This window comes from Belonocnema kinseyi, chromosome 2, assembly GCF_010883055.1.
Source record: "Belonocnema kinseyi isolate 2016_QV_RU_SX_M_011 chromosome 2, B_treatae_v1, whole genome shotgun sequence".
Classification (NCBI taxonomy): Eukaryota; Metazoa; Arthropoda; class Insecta; order Hymenoptera; family Cynipidae; genus Belonocnema; species Belonocnema kinseyi.
Window position 1 is genome coordinate 77411929 of NC_046658.1, and position 22117 is coordinate 77434045.

General features: G+C 32.8%; 1 protein-coding gene across 1 annotated transcript; it reads right to left on the bottom strand.

Annotated features, from left to right (window-relative positions):
* Positions 1 to 10636: 10636 nt before the first annotated feature.
* Positions 10637 to 20613, bottom strand: LOC117182729 (splicing factor 3A subunit 2-like). The gene is made up of 2 exons (XM_033375835.1): positions 20586 to 20613; positions 10637 to 11181 (listed from the first exon to the last, which is right to left on the bottom strand). The coding sequence occupies exons 1-2, from the start codon at positions 20611 to 20613 to the stop codon at positions 10637 to 10639; spliced, it is 573 nt and encodes a 190-aa protein (XP_033231726.1).
* Positions 20614 to 22117: the final 1504 nt, after the last annotated feature.

Genomic DNA, 22117 nt, shown 5'->3' on the forward strand with positions numbered 1-22117 from the left:
ATGATTTTCTACCTATTTTAAAATTCGAAAATTAATAGATTGTTTTCATTTAAACATTGAGTTATTTATTCTTTGATATAGATAATTTTTTAAGCTTTTAATTTGTTGAGTGCTTTTTATCATTGTTGATGTTTAAAACCGTAGAAAACGCGTGATTCCAAAGTAGGACGACGTTTTTGTCACGAATTCTAGGAGAGGAGTAAACTACTTTACCGTTAAAATATCAATTCATACTGCTGAAAAAGACTAAACTCAAACCCACTAATAAGAAACATTCTCACCTGGCCTACTTCTAACTTTAAACCACCAACAAGAAAATTTTAAAAATATGTTACTTCTTTGCTTCATAATAATTAATTCTTGTTTCCAGATTAATAATATTTGCATTTTACAACTTTTGATGAATTTCTCCCTCTTTTCAAATTTGTAATGCTTCTGTTAAAACTGGTTTTATTTCATGCTTATTTTGTATTTTCTACATTACTCAAATATTTAAGCAAGAAATAGTTTAATATGTCATAAGTTTGTTATATTTTAGAAAGTCAATGATTGTTCAGCATCAAAATCACTAATATGTAATCCTATCAATAAGTTTCTACCATATGATGGGTGAAGTAATTACTGTGACAGAGTTGGTGGTTATTGCTGAGCTGGTGGTTGTTGCTGAAATGGTCGTTGTTGCGGTGGTGGTTGTTGCGGTGGTGGTTGTTGCGTTGGGGGTTGTTGCGGATGTTGTAGTTGCTGCTGAAATATTGAAGTCAATCCATGTACTCGAAAACTTACTGACGTGACAGATGCCCTCCATACTATTTGATTTGATTGGGAACGAGCTGACGGTGGGCCTGGAGCTGGGTTTCTTGGATGTTGAACTTGATTTTGGGTTATTTGCGGCCGAGGATTATTTCTCGGTGGTGATGAAGTTCTTGAACCAGAAAAACATTCCTTGAACTGTTCGCTTAATTCTGTAAAAAGAAAATTGATATTTATAAAGTTTTGTACAGCGCAAATACATCTTATAGTAAAATTTGACAATTATAAATAATTAATCAGTATTCTTAACAACAACAAAATTCTTACTGAAAGCACAATTATATTCGCTAAATCTAAATAAGAAACTTTTTAGTTAGTAGTCCAGATTTATAGTGAGTAATGCTTTAACTTTAGTTCATAGTACAACAAAAGATGACTGACCATCGACCTTCTGTTCTATTTCATAATATATGTCATTTAATGTGAACAAAGATTCGTCGAAACTCAGTTGTTGCGATCTAACAATATTTCTGCCGTGGATTATATTAGTAAATTAATTGGAAACAACTATCTGTATAAATTTGAAAGTTACCTACATAAATTAAGAAGTTTTGAAGATTTTGGAATGATGGATATGTTGCTTGGGTTAACAAAATCCATAATAGTTACATGCCAGATAAATGTATGCGAGTATATTAATCTATAATTATATAACAATTCCAAAACTACAAAAATTTGAACTAAGAAATTTCTCATAGAATTTTCAATTTTCAAAGAAACAGCGGTGAATTTCATCAAAAAATAGTTGAAGGGGATTTTGTAAGCTTTTTTAAAGAAAAAAATTTTCTCCTGAAAGTATTTTTTAAATTTCGCTATGTTTAGCTGATAATTAAAAAATTTTATCTTTCAATACAATTTTCAATGATTAACCGAAACTTGCAGGTTCGCAGCAATTTTTTACGTAGGTTGCATAGTTTGGACGAAATATCCAATTTTTAATTTTTGAAAATGCATTTTCGATGGATTAAACCAGTACTATTAGTGAAAAATAGCTAGTTAACGAGCTGTTTCTTTCTTTTTACTTCCTTTGAAAACATTCAGAGCTTTGATAAAATAAATGTCCTTAATTTAAAATGTCAAACTGATTTATTATAAACAATTTTTAAGAAAGGATCCACATAAACATTACTATCTTATTCAGAATTAGAGGTAAGCAAAAATTTACTCTATAAAAATTATCTACTACTTATTAGTCGTATATAAATAGTTCATCTAGTTCTTTGTTTAATGAAAATATACTAAAAAGGAAAAACTTCAAAATATCGCTTCTAAGAATTTACAATTTTATATAGTTTTCGATAGGAAGAGAACGATTCTAAATTATGTTTGCGAGCCTCAAAATCCCGATGATTGTAAAATAATGACAGTTGTTCAAAGAAATTAATAAATGTTACCGTCCGCGAGAAAAGGGACCTAATGCATCAAAGCTGAACTTTGCGGAGTCCGCAAGCCAGAATTTGAGTAGTGGGGTTGCGTCTACGAAAAGTACCCCATCCACTTACCACTACACCTTTAGGCACCGTATCCGTGAGCTTCACTCGTTTCGGTTCGTTTCAGCTATACCTAGTAGTAGTGAGTGGTGGGGCTGGTTTTCGTAGGCCTCTCGTTTGGGCTCCGTGTACGCTTATTATGCCTGTTTGTAGCTTAACAGCAAGAAAATTAATTAACTTAAAACACTTCTATTACTTGGAAATGAAAGAGTATCTGAAAAACTATATATTGGTGCAAGAAAATTAAAATCGACTTTTTCCGCATTAGGTCCCTTTTCCCGCCATCGGTCACGAACATTGCATTTTATCCATACAGGAAGACCATCTGGTATTTTTTGTTAAGAATAATAACATATATTACACGTACGAATAGAATGAAGGAAACTCAAGGATATGAGAAATACAAAGCCAACAACGGTCTTCATTGTTTTAAGATGAATATACTAACTGAAAACTGGAAACACGAACTAATAAATTTCTAGATTATATTAACAGCAAATCAGCGGTATATATAACCTCTATCCAAATACTCATTAGTTTTACGTATGTAATAAATCTAAGACGTTATCTTGATTTGATCTACATCAAAACTGTCGAATAACGTCACAGCTTTTTGTTTTTCCAAAAAAAGAGCCTTCAGATTTTCAGCTTATGTGGAGTCTTCTTCAGGTTGATAACATAAGAGTGTCGCGGGAGGGATTGTTGAACTACAACTTCTGAATGTTAGAAACTAGATTTCATACCCATAAATCATTCACAATAGACAAATAAAAAGTACAATATAAAAGAATTCTACTTTATACGATCTTGATCTCTTTTAAGATAATAAAAAGACAATCTTGCGAATATTTTGAATAGTCTGCTTTACCTCTACCATCAAAATAATGTACATTTAAAACGTACAGCTTAAAAATGGAAACATTATAAGGCTGTGCAATATATGCGTTAAATTATCAGTAACCGAAATTGTCAAAGAATTATTCATATTTTTCATATTTAACTTGACTAAAATAGACTAATATGTTTTATTTCCTGTATTAAATAAGGGTATTAGATCAGATTTGAAGAGAAGATTTTCATGCCCGAATTCATTTCAAATCGGGCAGAAAGGGGTCTGTTCATTACTAATACTTGGTTTAGGAATAATATGATCCACATGTACACATGGTCCAAAGGAAATAGCCGCAGTTTAACTGACTTTGTTATTGCGGATGAAAGACTGAGAGAGCTAGTAAAAGATACAAGGGTAATGAGGGTTCTGAATGCAATACTGACCATCTGATCAGTATAATGTAATATATAATATAATACCGACCAACTGATCAACAAAATTAACTTAGGTCGGGGATGGAGAAAAAAGAGAACAAAGAAAACAAAACAACCGTGAATTAAAATTGACAACTTACAGAAACCGAATGTACAAATAGATTTGCAAAATAAGATAATCGAAATCATAGATAGGGCAACCTGGGAGGCGCTTATAACAAAGATATAATGGGCGCATGTGCAATGTTCCGGGATATCATTGTTAGATGTGCGATTGAAGTGTGTGGTACCACGGTTGTAGGAAGAATTTCTGGTGATACGCGGTGGAATTATGAAATTCAGGCTGTTCAAAAACAACGAAATAAACGTACAGGAGAACTTTGAATATCGCAGTTTTCAACGGTGAGAAAAGGAATAGACGTATAAATGATTACAGATGCAAAAAGAAGAAACCCAAACGATTAATTAAGTAAAGTAAAGAAAAAATTGGAGCAGAAGAAAAAAAGAAAATACGAAACGGCTTTAAAGGAAGCAAGAAACTGCCTTAGAGAAAAATAAAGGGAAATAAACGTACAAGATTGGTCAACATGAGAAATAGTGATGGGGAAATGCTACATGATGCAGACGGGAAACTAGACGCTTTCAGAGACTATTTTAGGGAACAATTCTCAGATAAAGCTATAGGACACTGTCACTTCGATGTAGAACACGATGCGTTGGAAAAATCAATTGCGAAAGTTTGTGTCACTGAGGCTAGGGAATCATTAAGAACTCGAAAAACGGCGAGGCTGCCGGGGTAGACTGTAATAACGCTGTAATGTTTAAACACGGTGGTGAGTACATGGTGAGTCTGTGCGAATTCATAAATTTATGTTTCGAGATGGCAGACGTCCCAGACGATTGGAAAAGAGCGATGATCGTACCAATATTCAAAAGAAATAGAGATAAAAGCGACTGCAATAATTACAGGGGGATTAGCTTATTAAGGAACGTAAGTGAAGTTTACTCAAGAATACTTATTCGTAGGGTAATAAAAATAGCAGAAGAAAAGATTTGGGAAGTCCAAAGTGGGTTTATGCGAGGAAGGCCATGTACGGATCAAATATTCAGTTTAAGGCAAATTACAGAAAAAAGTTTGAAAGTAGAAAAAAGGTTTTCTATGCATTTGTTGACCTATAAAAAGCTATTGACAAGGTAGACAGAAGTAAACTTTGAGAAGTCCTAAAAGAGTATGGTGTCAATGGATGGCGCCTACAAGCTATTAAAACAATATATACGGGTAGCAAAGTGAGTGTAAGGGTAAATGGGAATTTGAGTGACTGTTTCGATATTATTCAAGGAGATCGGCAAGGTTCCGTTATGCCTTCATGGTTATTTATATTATTCGTGGACATGTGTTTAAGAATAGCCCTTTTCGACGAAGAAGGTATGAATCTCGAAATAATATGGGTACGTGGGATAGTGTTCGCAGATGATAAAGTTGTTATGGCAAAGTCAATCGCAGACTTGCAAAATATCTTGAATAAACTGAATGCAAGCATGAAGAGCATTGGTCTCGAAATTAACGCAAACAAAACAAAAATAAATATATTCGAAGAAAAGAGTGAGAAAATACAATGGAATATTGTATTAAATTATGAGAAAATGGAAATAGTTCATTAGTTCGTATAAACGCATAAACTAAGGTAAGAAGGTTATTTTTAATGCAGAGCCTCTTATCAAAAGTAAAAATATATCATATAATGCTAAAACGACAATACATAATTCTATATTTGCACGGATTGCACTAACGAAACAAGTTTATAAAGGTCAAGTAAATGGCAGCGTGCCCAGAGCCATACCACGCAAAGAATGGCTAGAATATGTAAATAAAACCCTATTTAGAAGAGACATAAGAAGCCACCGACACACGAGTTCCTGCATGAAAAAAATGCATGGGCATTTAAAGCAAACATTTGTTTGAATATTTCTTGAAGAAACGATATACCTAAGATTGATAAATAATTTAATGCAAAGAAACTTTGTGTAATTAGAATAAAAATTGTTCCAATTAAACAAAATTTAGATCATTCAAAAAAGTTTTTTTCCAAACGAAGCTTATTGAGGCCAATTTTTTATCTGAATACAATAAATATTCTTTTTTCAGTTTACACTGACGTAAAGAATTCAGGAAAACGAAGAATATGAGGGAGACCAAGCCAAAAGCGATATTCATTATTTTATGATGAGGTTATTGACTGACAACTGGAAACGGTGACTGATAACATTTTTAAATATATTCACGTCAATATATGACCACTATCCTCTTATTTTACAAAGAAAAAGTTGTTTGTTTATTCATACCATTATAGAACGAAAACAGACATTCATACCGACAAATAGTGTGAAATATTTTTCAAGTTTATAAGATAAAAGTGTCACGGAAAAAATTATTGTTATATTACTCGTAAATCAATAAGAATTTACAAATAAAACAGCTTAATATGAGAGAACGTTATTACGCACATTTTTCACATTTAATGAGACAATAAGAAAACACCTAATCTATTGTATGTACCTTACTTTATTCATTTCCAAAACAAACAATAAGATTTGCAATAAGCTCACTAAATTTCGGTAAACCCTTTATCCTAATTTTCGTTCTTTCTATTGAACACACGCCGAATTTCGGTGATCATGGAAATGTTCTAAAAATAAGTTAGTCCTTTTATGCATTCGTTATCATTAATAACCTAAATCACTAAAGAATCAGGCAGAATTTTTAGTGGTTGACTTGACAGAAATAGATCAACGATTTTCTTCCTTCAAAATTACCGAAATGCTGAAGAAGGTGTTAAATATAGCAGATACCGGAGTTCAAATTATAAGTATGACAGTGATCAAAAATGCTGTTCCTAAAGTACAAAAAATGTATGGGAAATAAGGTTTTCTTAAGCTCAATGTTAAGAATAACTGAAGTATAAAATAAATTTCATCTAAACCTGAGTCTATCTAATTGAGTCTATATATTGGTTATAATTCATCTCTTCCTAAGTTCAGCTGAGTTATAGATTATACCCTTGTTCTCATAAATATAATTTCATAGTTTATGGTTTAATGCTCTTGAATTTCATAAGTCCTTTTTGGCTTTCCGTCACACTAAAAAAGAAGTATTGGTAAAAAAAAGTTTTAAATGTCATTATACATATTTTCTCATAAGTCTTGAAAATTACGCGAGAAAGAATACACTTTTTAAAAATCTTCGCTTCCCTACAATTTACAATTTTTAAGTGATCAATAAATGTAATGTCGCAATGACAAGCTGTTTAAAAAAAATTAAGTTACTGCCTATTGTGCTGAAATCTTAAAGCTAATCTTCGACTTTTTTTTAAATTGTATAGGTTTTGATTTTCTTAACGTAAATCGATGTATACGATGTAATCGGTTTATACATCACAAATTTTTTCTCATTAATTGTTGAATTGTCTTTTAAAATATACAGGATATTTTAAAAAATAATTCAACAATTAATGAGAAAAAATTTGTGATTTAGAGTTCGAATTTTGAGGTCACCTTTAAACTTTCTTTAAAGAAAATTGGTATTTTCAAAAAAATAAGACAGTCAACAACTATTTAGAAAAGCTAAAATGCTCAAACAATTTAAGCACAATGTTCATCTTTTCGGCGGACATAGATATTTCCTAAGAAATACCATAAACAGGTTATTTACATTTTTTTGTTACTTGTGGTTCTGTTTATGGTTTTTAAATGGAAAATTGTTCTTTTTTCAAATGAAAACAATAAATAAATGAACAATTTTTGATGTCTTTATGTTTTGGAACCAGCAATGCACCCTGCTTCCACATCCAAAAAATGTCCAAAATAAAAAAAAATATTACGATCTGCATAAAAGGCACTGTAAAAGAGTTTTTCAGGCAGCTGATTTCAAGCTTAAAATCCAAATTTAAAGAAAGGTCGGTTCTAATATGCATACCAAGAGCTCCTAAAAATGATCTAATTAATATAAAACTTACTGCCCAGGGCTTTTTTTGAAGCTGATTTTAAATTTAAAATAAAAATTGTAATAAAACAAAATAGCCGCTCTAATGAGGCACACGGGAACTCGAAAAATAATCTGATCTGATAAAAAAATGCAATGCTAATATATTATTGCATTCATAATCAGGCGTCGGAGGGGGTGGGCTTTTAAAGTTATTTTAGACACACAAATTTTATAATATTAAACAATCATAGGATTTCTTTACAATAAAATCATTTTCCCGATGTTCAGCCTTACCCCTTTCTACGTTCTGTCCTTTTATACTTATCTGAAATATTTAAGAAGAAAGTGTCTAGTCACACAAAAAATATTTGATCTACACTCACCAAATTTCGGTGCACGTAGATACGGCCTTAACAAAATATTAACAAAAATTGGTACTATGCCTGGTACCCGCTATTAGAATGGAACTTTACTCTTAATCCTAATGAAGTCCCATTGTTAGATTTTTCTAATCGAAATTTTAATGATCAAATTGTTTTGTAAAATGCAGGCATAACTAATTTAATCGTGTAAGTTAAATAATTAGCAGAATTTTGATTACAAGAAATTTTTATTATCGGTTATTAAACAGCAGAAGTTCTTCGAATTTTTTATGTTATTTTTTGACAGTTTTACCTGCTGTTAAATATATATAAAGATTTTTCAAGTATTCATACGATAATTTCAGTAAAAAGTGCACTTTTCAGTAATCCTTCTCTAAAAAACGAATAGTCTAAGAAACTCGCAATTGAGATATTTATTTTGTTGCCAACGTTTTGCTTTGTTAATTAAATGGGAATATGTGCCTGGTGCCTCAGATCCAAAGATAAGAAATAATGTTCTTCTTTTATGTTTTAAACGTCTTTTTTTTGCGTAATTTTACTTCCAGCAACTGGTAAACTGACCATACTGCATTATTACGTGGTGAACTTATTAAAATCATTTTTATAGAAATGAGGAGCGTTCCAAATAAATACTGTTATTTTAAAAAGCCATTACGTAACATTTTTCACGTTATTGAAATAATCTTAAAGAAATATTATATAAGTTGTAAATAGGCTACGCTATCTTCTCCAACACATTCTTTTCAAAATTTATTGCTCTAATTGGATAAATAAGAACTATTCACAAAATTAATACAATTAATGCATATTATCTTACTTTATTAACGTTGAAAACAACGAGTTGTCTAGACTGCCTGAAAATGTTTGTACTATGCTCACCGAATTTCGTTTTAAGATTTGAATAACTTCTTTTACATTCTAAATTGTTCTTTAAGACCCTCAAGTTTCAGGTAAAATTGATTGGAAGTATACAAGAGATCAATTTAAAAATCTTTAGTAAAATACTTCAAAACACGCTCGATGAAAACCCAAAATAAATAACAAACAGAAAGATTAAGGGTGCTTTAATGAAAACAATGTTTGTAGATTTAAAATTCAATTACTGATAAATAAAAGCTGAATTTCGAATAAGGTAGATGCACTGGTTATCGTCACTGTATTAGTTATCGGCCGATGGCTGAGTATCTTTCAAATTACAAGATTCGTTCTTGGTCAGTTTAAATATCCCTTAATCAAATTAGTATACTTTTCTCATGTTTATACTTGGTTATGTGCCGAACGATGACTAACCCATTTGTATAATTTGAATTTTAATCGTAAATAAAAATGAACTCCAATCCAATATCATGTTAAGTAATCAAAATTTAGTTTGTCTACTCTCAAAATATGAATCAGTGAAAAATTCACTGATTGAAACAGTTGTTACACATTTTACTGATTGGTCAGTGATTTCGGACTCATTTACTAATTAGTTCAGTAACGCCAGAGTAAATCATGTAAAGCATAACCTCTAGATTTTCAAGTTAAGCGTTGTTGTTACTCTTTTACTTAAGTAGCAAGAATAATTCCTCAATGAAATTATTTTTTCAATTTTCGGGCTGTAATTATCCTGAATTAACTGCAGAATAAATATTTTGTAGCTCGTACAAGAAGTACTTACTTAACGGGTTTGTATATGACAATCCAATCTGGAAATTAAAGTAATATGTGAGGTTGTTTGCCATATAAAGGCATCGTAACTTTTCACCTTTTTTAATATTTGATCATGTTTATGGGTTTTAAGTTTTTGCTATGATTCTTTAATTGAATGCACTAAAATATTATTTTATTATTTTTGCTAAATTGACATAGTGCAGTGCTGCCAACCCTCAAAAGTGATTATTTCACTGATTCAATAAGTAACCTTTCACTGATTGTCAGTGACCCATTTCTCGCTATTTAGGTCAGTGAAATTTCACTGATTTAGATTCAGAGAGTATATCTAATTTAAATGGTTTAACCCTTTGTGAAAATAAATTCAGTTTTAAATACAATTATAAGAATTTTTAATTTTCAATTTGTCTTGAGGTGATGATTGCTAGTGCATTTATCATAATACTTTAAGTTTAGAAAAATTATAGCTAAGGTTTTTCAGTAATCATTTTTTATGATCTGAATCGCCATATATTGTAAGTCTGAAGTATAGAAAAAGTATATGGCTATAATAGGTACAGAAACCTAGAATTTTTATTTCAACTAGCTAAAAAAATCATTCTGTCAGTTTCAGAAAGAAGTAAAATTTGAAGACATCCATTTGTACAGTTTACTTTAATGCAATTTATTGATTGCGAATTAATTACTATAATTTAATTGTTAACTGTTAAAAATGTTCTGAATTCTACAACACATCTACAATACTAGCGTAAAGTAAAATTACAAACAAGGTATTAGAATGGCCAAACTACATTACATGTATAGTAAGTGTTGTCATTCGCGGAGCCACCAAAGCACGAACTCTACGAGATATTGTAAAATTCGAATGCATCATTATTGCGTTACCTTAGTTTTTGAAAACAAATTTGCAATCAATGAATGAAAGTTTTTATCAGAAATTTGTTTTTTGGATAAGAAAGTCAAATAATATATTTTTTTCAAACGCGTTTTCGGGTCACCCTAGTTTTTCATAATAGAAATAAGATAAGGGTGTTAGAAGTTAATTTAGAAGTTCAGATATTATTGTTATTATATTCAATAATAATCCGTCCAAGGTCTACTGCTTGTTGAGGTTGTGATTGTTGCGCATGTACTGGTTGTTGCTGGGGTGGTTGTTGTGCCGCAACTAGTGGATGTTGCACCTGAGCTGGTAGATGTTGCTCCCTAGCGGGTGGATGTTCCACTCTAAGTGGTGGATGTTGCGCACCAATTGGTGGATGCCTATCCCTAGCTAGTGGATTTTGCGCCCCAGCTAGTGGATGTTCTGCCCCAGCTGGTGGATTTACCGCCCCAGCTGGTGGATATTGCACATCAGCTGGTGGATATTGCGCCCCAGCTGGTGGATATTGCGCCCCAGCTGGTGGATATTCCGCCCCAGCTGGTAGATGTTGTCTCCCAGCTGTTGGTTGTTGGACAGGAGGTAACTCATGATCCAATTGATAACCTCGTGTCTGGCCTCGTACGTCCCATGTTATTCCTTCTGATTGGGTCCTTTCTGGTGATATAGTTCGTGGACGAGAAAAACATTTTGTTTTCCACTTAAATTGCTTACTTAATTCTGTAAGGCGAAACATAAGATGTATAAAATTTTTTAAAGTGAAAAAATATATGTGAGTAGAATTTGTGATTTATAAATGATTATTCAATTTCTTTAAGAATGAAACGTCTTTCTGCACGTAACATTATACTTGCAAGACCTAACAGAAAACCTTTTCACTTAGAACTCTAGATTAAGTGTAATGTCGAAAGTTAAAACCTTATTTCGAAATCGAGCAATGTTTTCCTCCTGTGCGGATGCATTCTGGACCTTTAAGTCAATCTCGGAATCATAATATGAACAAAAATATATTTTGAAATTTAAAAGATTGAAACTCAAAGAATTCAATTTGCATATTTGAATGGTAAGCAAACATTGTGCTTGCGAGTTTCATATCACCAATGGTTGCAAAATATTTCTCTTATTCCTTTCCGATGAATCATGAAAGATTTAATACAATATAACTGGAAAATAACCAGATTTTCGCTTTTATATCGGGAGTTTTTTTTTTAGGTAGAGGCAAAATTGGCCTTCATTTTTATCCAGTTCCAGAATTAACCGAAAATAGGTTATTGCAATTAAAGGTAAAAAGCCACAGCCAAGTTTATAAGACATCGTGAAGAAAATGAAGACTGCATTTGTGTCGCATTCTGGTATGTGCATGTCAAATAAAAAATTTGCTGGTGATCTTCGTGAATTCAAGATTTGAAATATTGGATATATTGTTAGCGTCAATAAATTTTATAGTAGTTGTATCAAGGTTTTGGCCTAAGATATATTTAAATACAAACATTATATCAAAATTAGATATAGACTACGAAGAACCTTTTATAAAAACAATAATCTTAGTATAAAAATCTTACCGCGAATTGCTACTGAAATTACTATTGGTTGTATATAAATATTTATGTTGGTTGTTTCTCACATTTCTACCAATTTTCTATAGAAAAAAGTACTAATAAAAGATTATACTGGCATAAATAGAATATAAAATATACGCTGTCTAGAAATCTGTTTTTAAAAATAGTTTTTCTTTAATCCAAAAAATAACTTTACAATCGGTCAGTAATTGAGGACTGCAGATCTTTTTGAATTTTTACTTTCAGGTCTCAACTACGCACACGTCAAAATGATATTCTTTGTAATGACTGTACGGAATCTTTATTTTTTGAGTTATGTGTAGCGTACGGGAAGTAAGTATTTTGTAAACCGAGGTAAAAAGAAGTAATAAAAAGACTTTTTAGCTTCTGCTTTTGCAAACTTTTAACAAAATTACTTGTGCTAACTGTTACGCTTGTGCATTTCCTTAAAAAATTACTTTCCTAGATTGCCGTGATCATAAAATGACTTTAATATAACGAGGCGTCCTATCAATAGGATGCCAACGCACGCGACACAACTTGACGGTACTTAACACAAAAAAAAAAACAATAAAAAGCTAACTGAGAAGTTAGCGCTAGAAAGTCTTGCTCCCGGAATTAAGCAAGATGAAGCTAGAAGTTCGCCAAAACTAAATTGTGCACGCTGGCTCTACCTGATCATGAAAGTTCTATCTCGGGCGAGCAAACATGAAGGTGCCTGACCACAACAAATCTTATAACCTAAACGCGAGAGGTGTCACCTTCATGCTTCGCTCGCCCGAGATAGAACTTTCATGTTTTGATGGTGTGAGCGAGCATCTTTTAGTTTTAAACAACTTCTAGCTTTATCTTTCTCAATTTCGTGAGCTAAAAATTTCTAGCGCTAACTTCTCAGTTAGCTGTTTATTGTTTATATTTTTGGTTAAGTATCATCTAGTCGACCGCGTGCGTTGGCATCCTATCCTTAGGACAGCTCGATAAGGACATGTTTGACAAATTGATTCTGAGTAGTGAAGATTAATTGAACAAACTAGAAATTATTTAAATCACCTAAAACACATTGTATACTATATAACATATTATGTATTATATACAATACATTGTAAGATAAATACACTTCTAAAATAATGTAAATAGACTCCGTTATCTTGAACTTAATTTAAAAATTCTTGATACCAGTTGTTATTAAAACTTTTAAAATAGCGTCTCTCGAAAAAGGATTACTCTACAAATCCGAATTAGTGATAACTGAGCCACTAATTTACCTTCAAAAAATTTCCTATAGAATATTATTTGTATTTAAATTGTTTGCTGGTTTGTTTTTCGATTTTCAGTATTTTTTAATAAGCAAACTCCAATAATACTTACGAATATAATTCAGGATAACCAAACATAAGAGGAATACAGGGTGACTATCTATCTTCATTGTTTTATGAACAGTTAATGACTGGGAATTTAAAATGGTGACTGATACATTTCTATAATATATTCACGGAGATATATAACCACTATCAGATTAATCAACAGAACAAACGTTGCTTGTTCATATTGGCACACGACTTCGTATAAAATAAACACATTTATAAAATTAAAAGATACTTTTTTAACATGCTTTGATGTTTTGAATTTCTCTTCCTAAAAATGAATCAGAATGTTTTCATCTAGGTTCAGCAACTAGAAGTCATTTAGAATTTATCAACAAAAACCCTTATTTGAATGAAATTCATTTTTCATTTTCAATTTCATAAAAGCGATAGGAATGCAATATTGGGAAATTTTTAAGTTATTGATAGTAAAAAACTTTTAATTTTGTTAGTGCCATAAAAAATATTGTCTAAAGGTCAGCTTTCTTAGCTGTATACTGTTTATATCCTTATTTAAAATTTAAAGAATGAAGAGAACGAACTAAATTAAAATTTTTAAGAACCCCTTTCATTCATCTACAAAAACGAAAGAGTCTGTACTAAGAGAATGGGAAAAATAGAACCTTAGTGTTCATATCTTTTATATACTTGTATTTTTATTCATCATAGTAATGTCCCTAGACTTGGAAAGTCATCTACAGAAAAGATGTTACATATAGCCGGTATGATTACAAACATTGATTGAACGTAAAGAATACGTAAAAATATAAGTAACTATAAAAGTATAGAAAAAAAGAACAATTTTCCCAACATATATTAATATTTTAAATAATTAGCTTAGCTTACTGACACTCTATAAGAAGTAGCAAATGATAACAATAATAATATTTTTCATATTTAACATACTTAGTCATAGGTATATTACAATCCATTGAATAACATTTCAGAAAATTACGACAGTATTTATTTAAAACAAAATATTAATCATTTAATCGACTATTCAAGTTTATACCAAAAATTGTGTTTCAGAATTTGTAAAAAGTTACTTTATTTTACAACTAGATTGAATGAAATTTGGGACACTCATTAGCAGTTTATACAATATCCAAATAAAAGTTGCTAGAATCTATTCAGCTGAATCTGTATTTGATCGCATAAGAATAAATAATTGGTATGTTTAAAGCAATATTTTAAGGATTAATATATTTTACAATTACAATTAAAAATAACTTGTGGTAAAAAATTCCAAAAAATATAATTTTTATCGTGAATTTAACAGAAAACTGCTTTTTTTGCGTTTTTAGGGCATTTTTTTTAGGCAAAGTAAATAGGGATTTAGATTGTTAAAATTAATAGTTAATGGGTGGCAATTATTCCTTGAATACTGTTAAAGAGGTGGCTATACTTTATTTCACGACAAGTTTATAAGAAGTACTTATTTTTTCCTTTTGTTGAAAATTGAGGTTTTCCCATTTACAACCTGATGTTAAATTAAAGAGCCCGGGGCCTCGGGCTAAAGTTAAATAAACACTTACGCAACTTCTTTTTCTGGAAAACAAACCAAATTAAGCGGGGGCGATTTATCATCCAAAATTTAAAGTCGAATTTTTGGGGAACCCTAATGAACATTATCTCTTGTCTTGCTATAATCGTAATTATAAATAATTATATTTTTATTTTTGCAACTTTAACTCTGCTGCAGATAAAATTTTTTTAATTAAATTCGTTTATAGCATATTTCCCATAAAATTAACACAGAAGAAGCTCTAATATATCACTATGTGGGTAATTCTCCACATACAGGACATTTTCGTGCCTTGAACCTGTAGTTAATATACCAAACGTGTCTTCTTTATAAGAATTGTTCAAATTTTTTTATCTTAGCATAATATAATAACTTTGCAATGACTTAAGACTAGTTTTGATATTATTATTCGATTTAAAAATAGGACAGGACAACAATGATACCATAAAAAAGAGATATCTAGTTTTACATTGTAATTATGTAAGTGTCTCCCTAAATATAAAAATAAAAATTTGCATTGTAATATAACTTTCACGAATTTTCGGTAAAAATAGCTAATTCGCCGATTTAGTGCTCTGGACTATTCATACCGATATTTCGGATTGCTGAAGGGAACAAATTACAGGAAAACTATTTTTTCATAGGACACATATTTTTCCTTTTAACAATCAAAAATGCTACTGATAATAAAAAGTTAAATAAAACTTTTGCCAAAATTATTCAAGACGAAAAAAAAGATGAATAAACAAAATTCTTCCGATAAGAAAGATCTACAAATTCGTTGTAAATAACGTTTGAATAAGGCGCGTAGTTTTCGTTTTCATCGTAAAATACGACACTAAAAATAAAAAAATTTAATTTAAGGAAAAACGGCACATGGTATGAAAAAATAGACAGACAAAAGTCGTTTACCAAAAAAAAAATAAAAAATTGCTTTATAATTTATATTTTGATATAATACGTAGTCTTTGTTTTAATCATGAAAATTACATTACAAATAAATTAAATTTGCGGAAAAAAGATACAAGGTACAATGAAATTTTTAATAACATTACTTTTAACCAAAATTAAGTCAACAAGTTTGCTTTTGATCTTTTTTCTTATGTGACTCGTAATGAGAATGTGTTTGTTGAAGCTAAAAGATCTTTAAGAAAAGATAATGCACAAAAATTAAGTTTAGGTTGTCGACTGTTTTACCTCTAATTTTTAAATTTCTGTGCATAAATGTGGGGTAAGTACCGCGAACGAGCGCGCAGCGCGTGATAAATATATTAAAGGCATGTAGAACAGCCGAATGCCTATATTACCAACTTCACTTTATAAGTTATTTGAATATTTTTTTATACCTAAGAACTTTTTTGGTAAATAAAATATTGATCTGAAACTTTGAAAGATGTATTAGAGCACAATAAAATACGTGTGGGCACTTCATTTGGGTAAGCACTTCACTAAAAATTATTTTATTTTTTTTCTGAACCTCGGTATTTTTGTAATGTTCGAAATTTTTATGCATAAAATGTCAGTCTCAAACTTTCAGAAATGCAAGAGGCGTAAGGAAACTCCGTTAAAGTTTAAAGTTTAATAATAAAAGATGCAAATAAAAAAATATTTCAAATAACTCTTATCTGGCACACAAAAAAGGACTCACAATGTAGGATGAGCCAGCTGTTAGAGCCTCGTCCAGTGGCCGCCAGGGTACCGACTGATGTCGATGGAATTGATAGCCGAGCCCTTTATTGCGTGGTGGATAAGATTCAGTTGAAATATATTTTTTTACATGTTTTACTGTTAAACTCTGTACTTTAACGTAGTTTTCTTTCGTCTCTTAAATTTATTAAAGTTGGAGACGGATATTTTATGTACGAAAAAAATTCAAACGTTAAAAAAATTTCGAGGTTCAGAAGAAATCTGAAATAATTTTCAGTGAAGTTCCTATCCAACTGAAGTACCTAAATGTACTTTATTGTACTCTAATACATTTTCCACAATTTCAGCTCGATATTTTATGTACAAAAAAGTTCCTAGGTTGAAATAAATATTCAGTAAACTGATAAACAGACGTTGGTAATATAGGTATTTGGCTGTGTGACATGCCCTTATTTTTTGCGAAGCCCGAGAACCAACAAGAGTACGCCCGCGGCATCCTGAAACTTGTGCACGGCACGAGCCGTACGCAATGAGAATGTGCCCGCAAGGCGGGTAGATTTTTTATATTTTTTTTATTAAGAATGATTGCTATTGCAAACTAAATCATATCTGAGGTTAGTGGAATGTCTCAAAGTATTTATTCTGTAGCAAGACATTAGTCACAAGGATGAGTTAAGACCCCCACAAAACGTGGTACAGGGGTAGGTGTTTTAAACAACATTATTTCTGTGACCAGTCACAGGAGTGCCTTCCTGTCTCTCGTAAAATGGAGTGTTGGAGTATTGGACAAACTCTTAGTTTAGGTGGTTGTACTTGCGCTCATGATATTTAACAATGTTTTTTAATTCCTAAAAAGATCATTTAGATTATTGAAAAACTAGCTATTTGTCAATAATGCTTCGACTCCAAAATTTTACTATTTACGGTGAAACTCATCAATAGCCCTTCTATAGCCCTTCCGAGAATTGACGACGCGCCGCAGGTAGGTGTAACAGGAGCTGCGCGGGGTCTGCGGTTGTCACTCGGGCGTGAACAAACAAAAGCGGAGCGGGCTAAAATTAGTTAGTTCCCACCCACCGTCAGCCCCAAGTTCGGCGTTATAGAAGAGTTTCACTGTACTAGAATTATTGCCTGATGAGAATAGCGTTCGCTATAAAAACGTTGCAATTATACTAATCGTAATGAACGATTCTGGAAGAGTCATAAGAATCGAAATCTTATTTGGATGAGTAGCTATATAGTACAGCTTGTATGTGTATATATATATATATGTGTGTGTGTGTGTGTGTGTGTGTGTGTGTGCTTCGGTTCGGTTTTGGTTTCTCTAGAATCAAACCGAAGAGCCCATGATAAAACCACCGAACGCGTTCCCGGGTTGCGAATAGAGGGTCCCTGTACCAAGGGCTTCTGCTGAATATAATTACAAAAATGAATAGGCAGTAACGGGAAATTGATTAGGGGTGGTCCCGAAGGATTTAGCCCCCAAGAGGAGGTGTAAAAACCGTGCCGAAGGCTGAATGGTACTTGGGTGAGGTGTCTAGAATGGTCACTCTGGGATACCGTTCGACCTCTCAGAGTACGCAGAATTATCCTTGCATGCGGCGCTCTATAAGGATGAAAAAACCTCTTTCCCTAGCTTGTCGATGAAAAACAATGGCAACACCAAGCAAAGATGTAGTGAGTACGGTTTAAGACAATGCCGACTACTCTACAGCTGGAGGAGCCAATAAAGATGGATTCAATGCAATGGATCGATAGAATCCTGGAACCTTTAGGTGGACGGAGCAACTAAAGCGTGACTTGCTAGAGTGCTACGATGCGCGTCTGGCCCCTGAACGGGGTTACATGGCACGACTACATGCTCTGTGGTGCGAGAAACTCCTGGAGCTATCGCACTTTTTGCATCCACGTCTGTAAAACCATGCCGAACTGCTTCAAAAAAGGGCTATGTAAGCGGTTCACAGCCAGAACAAGCCGGAAACAGAGAAAGAGTGGCGACCCTAAGACGAACTGCGAGCAGGCATCCGATAGAGGAAGAGCGATGCTTTATGACCCGAAGGATCCTGAGCTCGTCGATAGAAGCGCTACACGACACCTTTGCGCTGGACATACTTATACATACATGGGCGTGCAACGGAGCCGCATTAAGGATGTGACATCTATAAAGGATACTCTCCGAAGCAAATACAGTCTCATCCGGCAGATTTGTTCTTCCGAACTGTTGGCGAGGAACAAAGTATCTGCAACGAATATGCTTGCCGTCCCAATAGTACTCTATTCATTTGGAGTGGTTCCATGGACGAAGAACGAGCTCAGATCCCTGGAGATCGGGACATGAAAGGTTATGCACATGAACAAAAGCATGCATCTTAAGTCTTCTGTCCCGCGGCTCTACATCTCACGCTGTCAAGGTGGTCGCGGAATATTGAATCTTGAATGTCTTCACAACAGGATTATTCCGGTTCTTAAAATGGTTAAGAAGCACGAAGAAGTGGGCAAAGGAGCTTTTCTGTACAAAACAGCGAAGGAAGCTGCTGAAACAATCGGACTTAACTCCAGTATTAGGGGTGAACAAAATGCATCAAATCGTTTGTTAGACATTTGCAGCATCACTCATTCAAATAATCTATTTAAGTATACAATACAAGCTGTTAGAATAAGATCATTCATCATCTATGAGTAGCTCATAGTCCAGTGCCAGATTGTTTGATTTAATGGGTAATTTTAAGGTAATTTTTTAAGAATTTGTGTATTATTCTCCTTTATTGTTCTCCTTTGTAAAAAGCCATTGGCATATTACAAAGTTGTCACCGATTCTTTATAAAATTGTACGACAAAATTCCAAAAGTTAACTATCCAGGAATTCCCTGAGCACTAATTTTTACTTATTGAACAAACTGCTGTACAATTTATTATGAATTAAAATTAATTAGGGTTTTCAATCATCTGAATTGATTTGAGTTGAAAAAAACTTCCGTGAACAGCTTCTCGATAAGAGGATGCACATCATCTTCCACAGAAATGTGGAGGATCAGTCAATGACGTAAGCTAACTTTTGCTTTCCTTAAATCACCCGGTTTGAAGTCTGGCACCGATGATAGCTACAGGGCGTGCCATGCACATCCCGAGCATTTAGCACACATACTGTCTAGTTTTGCAACTCATGCGGGAGCGAACTACATCCAAAGGCACAATGCAACACTGATACTGCTTTATTACCATCTCTGTCACTCTTACGGCATTAAACTTAATACAACTGCTCTAAATGCTCCTAGGGAAATGGAGTCAATTATTGAGAATGAGAAGTGCCGCATATACTGGAACTTTATATTCTCGACGATTGTTTCTGTTGCATACTCGAGGCCTGACATGGTTCTGCTTGACTTCGAGAAGCGAACCATGTTCGTTATCGAATTTTCGTCACCAATTGACAAAAAAATCTTAGTCAAGGAGAATGAAATGAAAGATAGGTATAGGAAAGATAAGGGTCAGAGAAGGGAGTTGCGACGATTGTCCCCGGAATATTCTGTTAAACTAATCGTCCTTATTATCGGCGCTCTTAGAGGGGCCAAGCTTTCACTGGTTAATAGCCTGAAAATCATCCCTGCGTGTCAACAATATGCTAAAACACTTGCGGGAAAAGTCCATAATGCGGTCGTCATTCGGTAGCTCCGTGTCCTCAGGGTGTATGAGACTTTTGCCGGATCATCGTATTGATTGCGTCACAGACTGTAACCACCTCTCTCACGGTCGTGAGACATGGTTATGGCTGAAATTTGACCGCGATTTCGCTGGGATCGGGTTGCAGCTTTTAAAATTAGCACCCGCTCCCGGCGAAATCCTGCGCTTGTCCGTTTGAAAAACTTTATATATATTACCTATAGCTATTTTATAGCTATATACTTTCCTATATACATATGATACATCCTATATGAGTTTTTATTGGATCATTGAAATTTTTAAAATACACTATTTGTTTAATTTTTGAGGAATCATCTGGAGTCGATTTATCATGTTTCGTTCACTTACTCCTCGCGTAACCTTCACCAACATACATATTTACAAACTCTTGCTTCAGAATGAAAAAGTCACCTAACTCAAGCTGATAACTGTTTATTCAAAGAATTGTCAAAAATTGTTTAATTGATAAATTTACAATAAAACATCGCTGAGAAAGATTCACACTGGACAAATAAACAAATTGCTCTTAGCTTCAGAAGCAAGTGACAATTGCAGACATTAATTAGGATATTTAATTTTCTGATAATTCAATTTAGTTAATGGCTATACCCTAACTATGCAATTTCAGTAATAAGGTAAGGAATCTTCTGATATGTCATACGTCTGTTAAGCTTTAGAAGATCACTGATTATTCGGAGGCTCCTGCAAATTATTATTGGGTATTTCCGCAGTATATTGAATATTTAGTCGCACAGGCATTTCTTCTTGCTGAGGTGGTGCTTGTTGCTGTTGTGGTGGTTGTGCCACAGGTGGTGGTTGTTGTACTGCAGGAATTGGAATATAACTAAAGCTTCCCATGTGGCTTTGTTGTGGCCATAATATTGGTCCTGATAAGGTACGAGCTGGGGTTGCAGCTTGATTTCGGGTCCTTGGTGGCGGTGATGTGGTTCGCGAACCAGACAAACAGTTTATGTTCAACTTGAACTGTTCACTTAATTCTACAAGAAGAAATTTGAGATTTATAAAGTTCAGTAAAGCAAAAAAATGTCTCTTACTAAAATTCAATACTCATAAAGAATCAATCAATATTTGTAAGAAAAAAAATTTTCTTACTAGAGGCCCAATGATACTAGCTGAATCTGAATGAAAAACTTTGCACTTAGGACTCAAAATTTCAAGAGTAATGTCGCAACTTAACATATCAATTCGAAATTTATCAATATTTTCTCTTTATTGAAGTTTGTTCTAGCCCTTGAAGTCAATTAAAGCATAATATTCTAAGCAAGATTATATTTTGAAATGCAAGGCATTCAAACGCAAAAAAATTAACATGGTACAGTCAAATTGTAACGAAACATTTTGTTTACCACATTTAGATTACCGCCTTCATTTTAATAGATATTAGCGTTTTCAGAAGGTAGGGTCGAAGGTGAAATTTCGAGTATACATTATTTTCATGTTTTGGAACAAAACGGACTAAGGTATATAAGCTTGCATATTGTTTTATATAGGATGAGCACGATTTTTAATTGGTTGTGGGTTTCTAATCGCAAATGATTGTTAAATGATTACATTAGTTTTACAACAAATTCAAAATAAAGCTTATCTATTAGCAACATTTTTAATACTTCTAATATTTTTTATTAGTATAAATATTATATATTAAACTTACGAATGGAATGCAGGAAAACCAAGAATATGAGATATCCGGAACCAATGACGATCCGCATTGTTTTAAGAAGAGTTAAAGACTGGGAGCTGATAATGATGGCTGATCATTTTTCCTAGTATATTCATAGCTATAATATATCGATAGCTATATATAAACACCATTCAATTATTAAACGCAATACAAGTTGTTCGTTTTTTGTATTGGTATA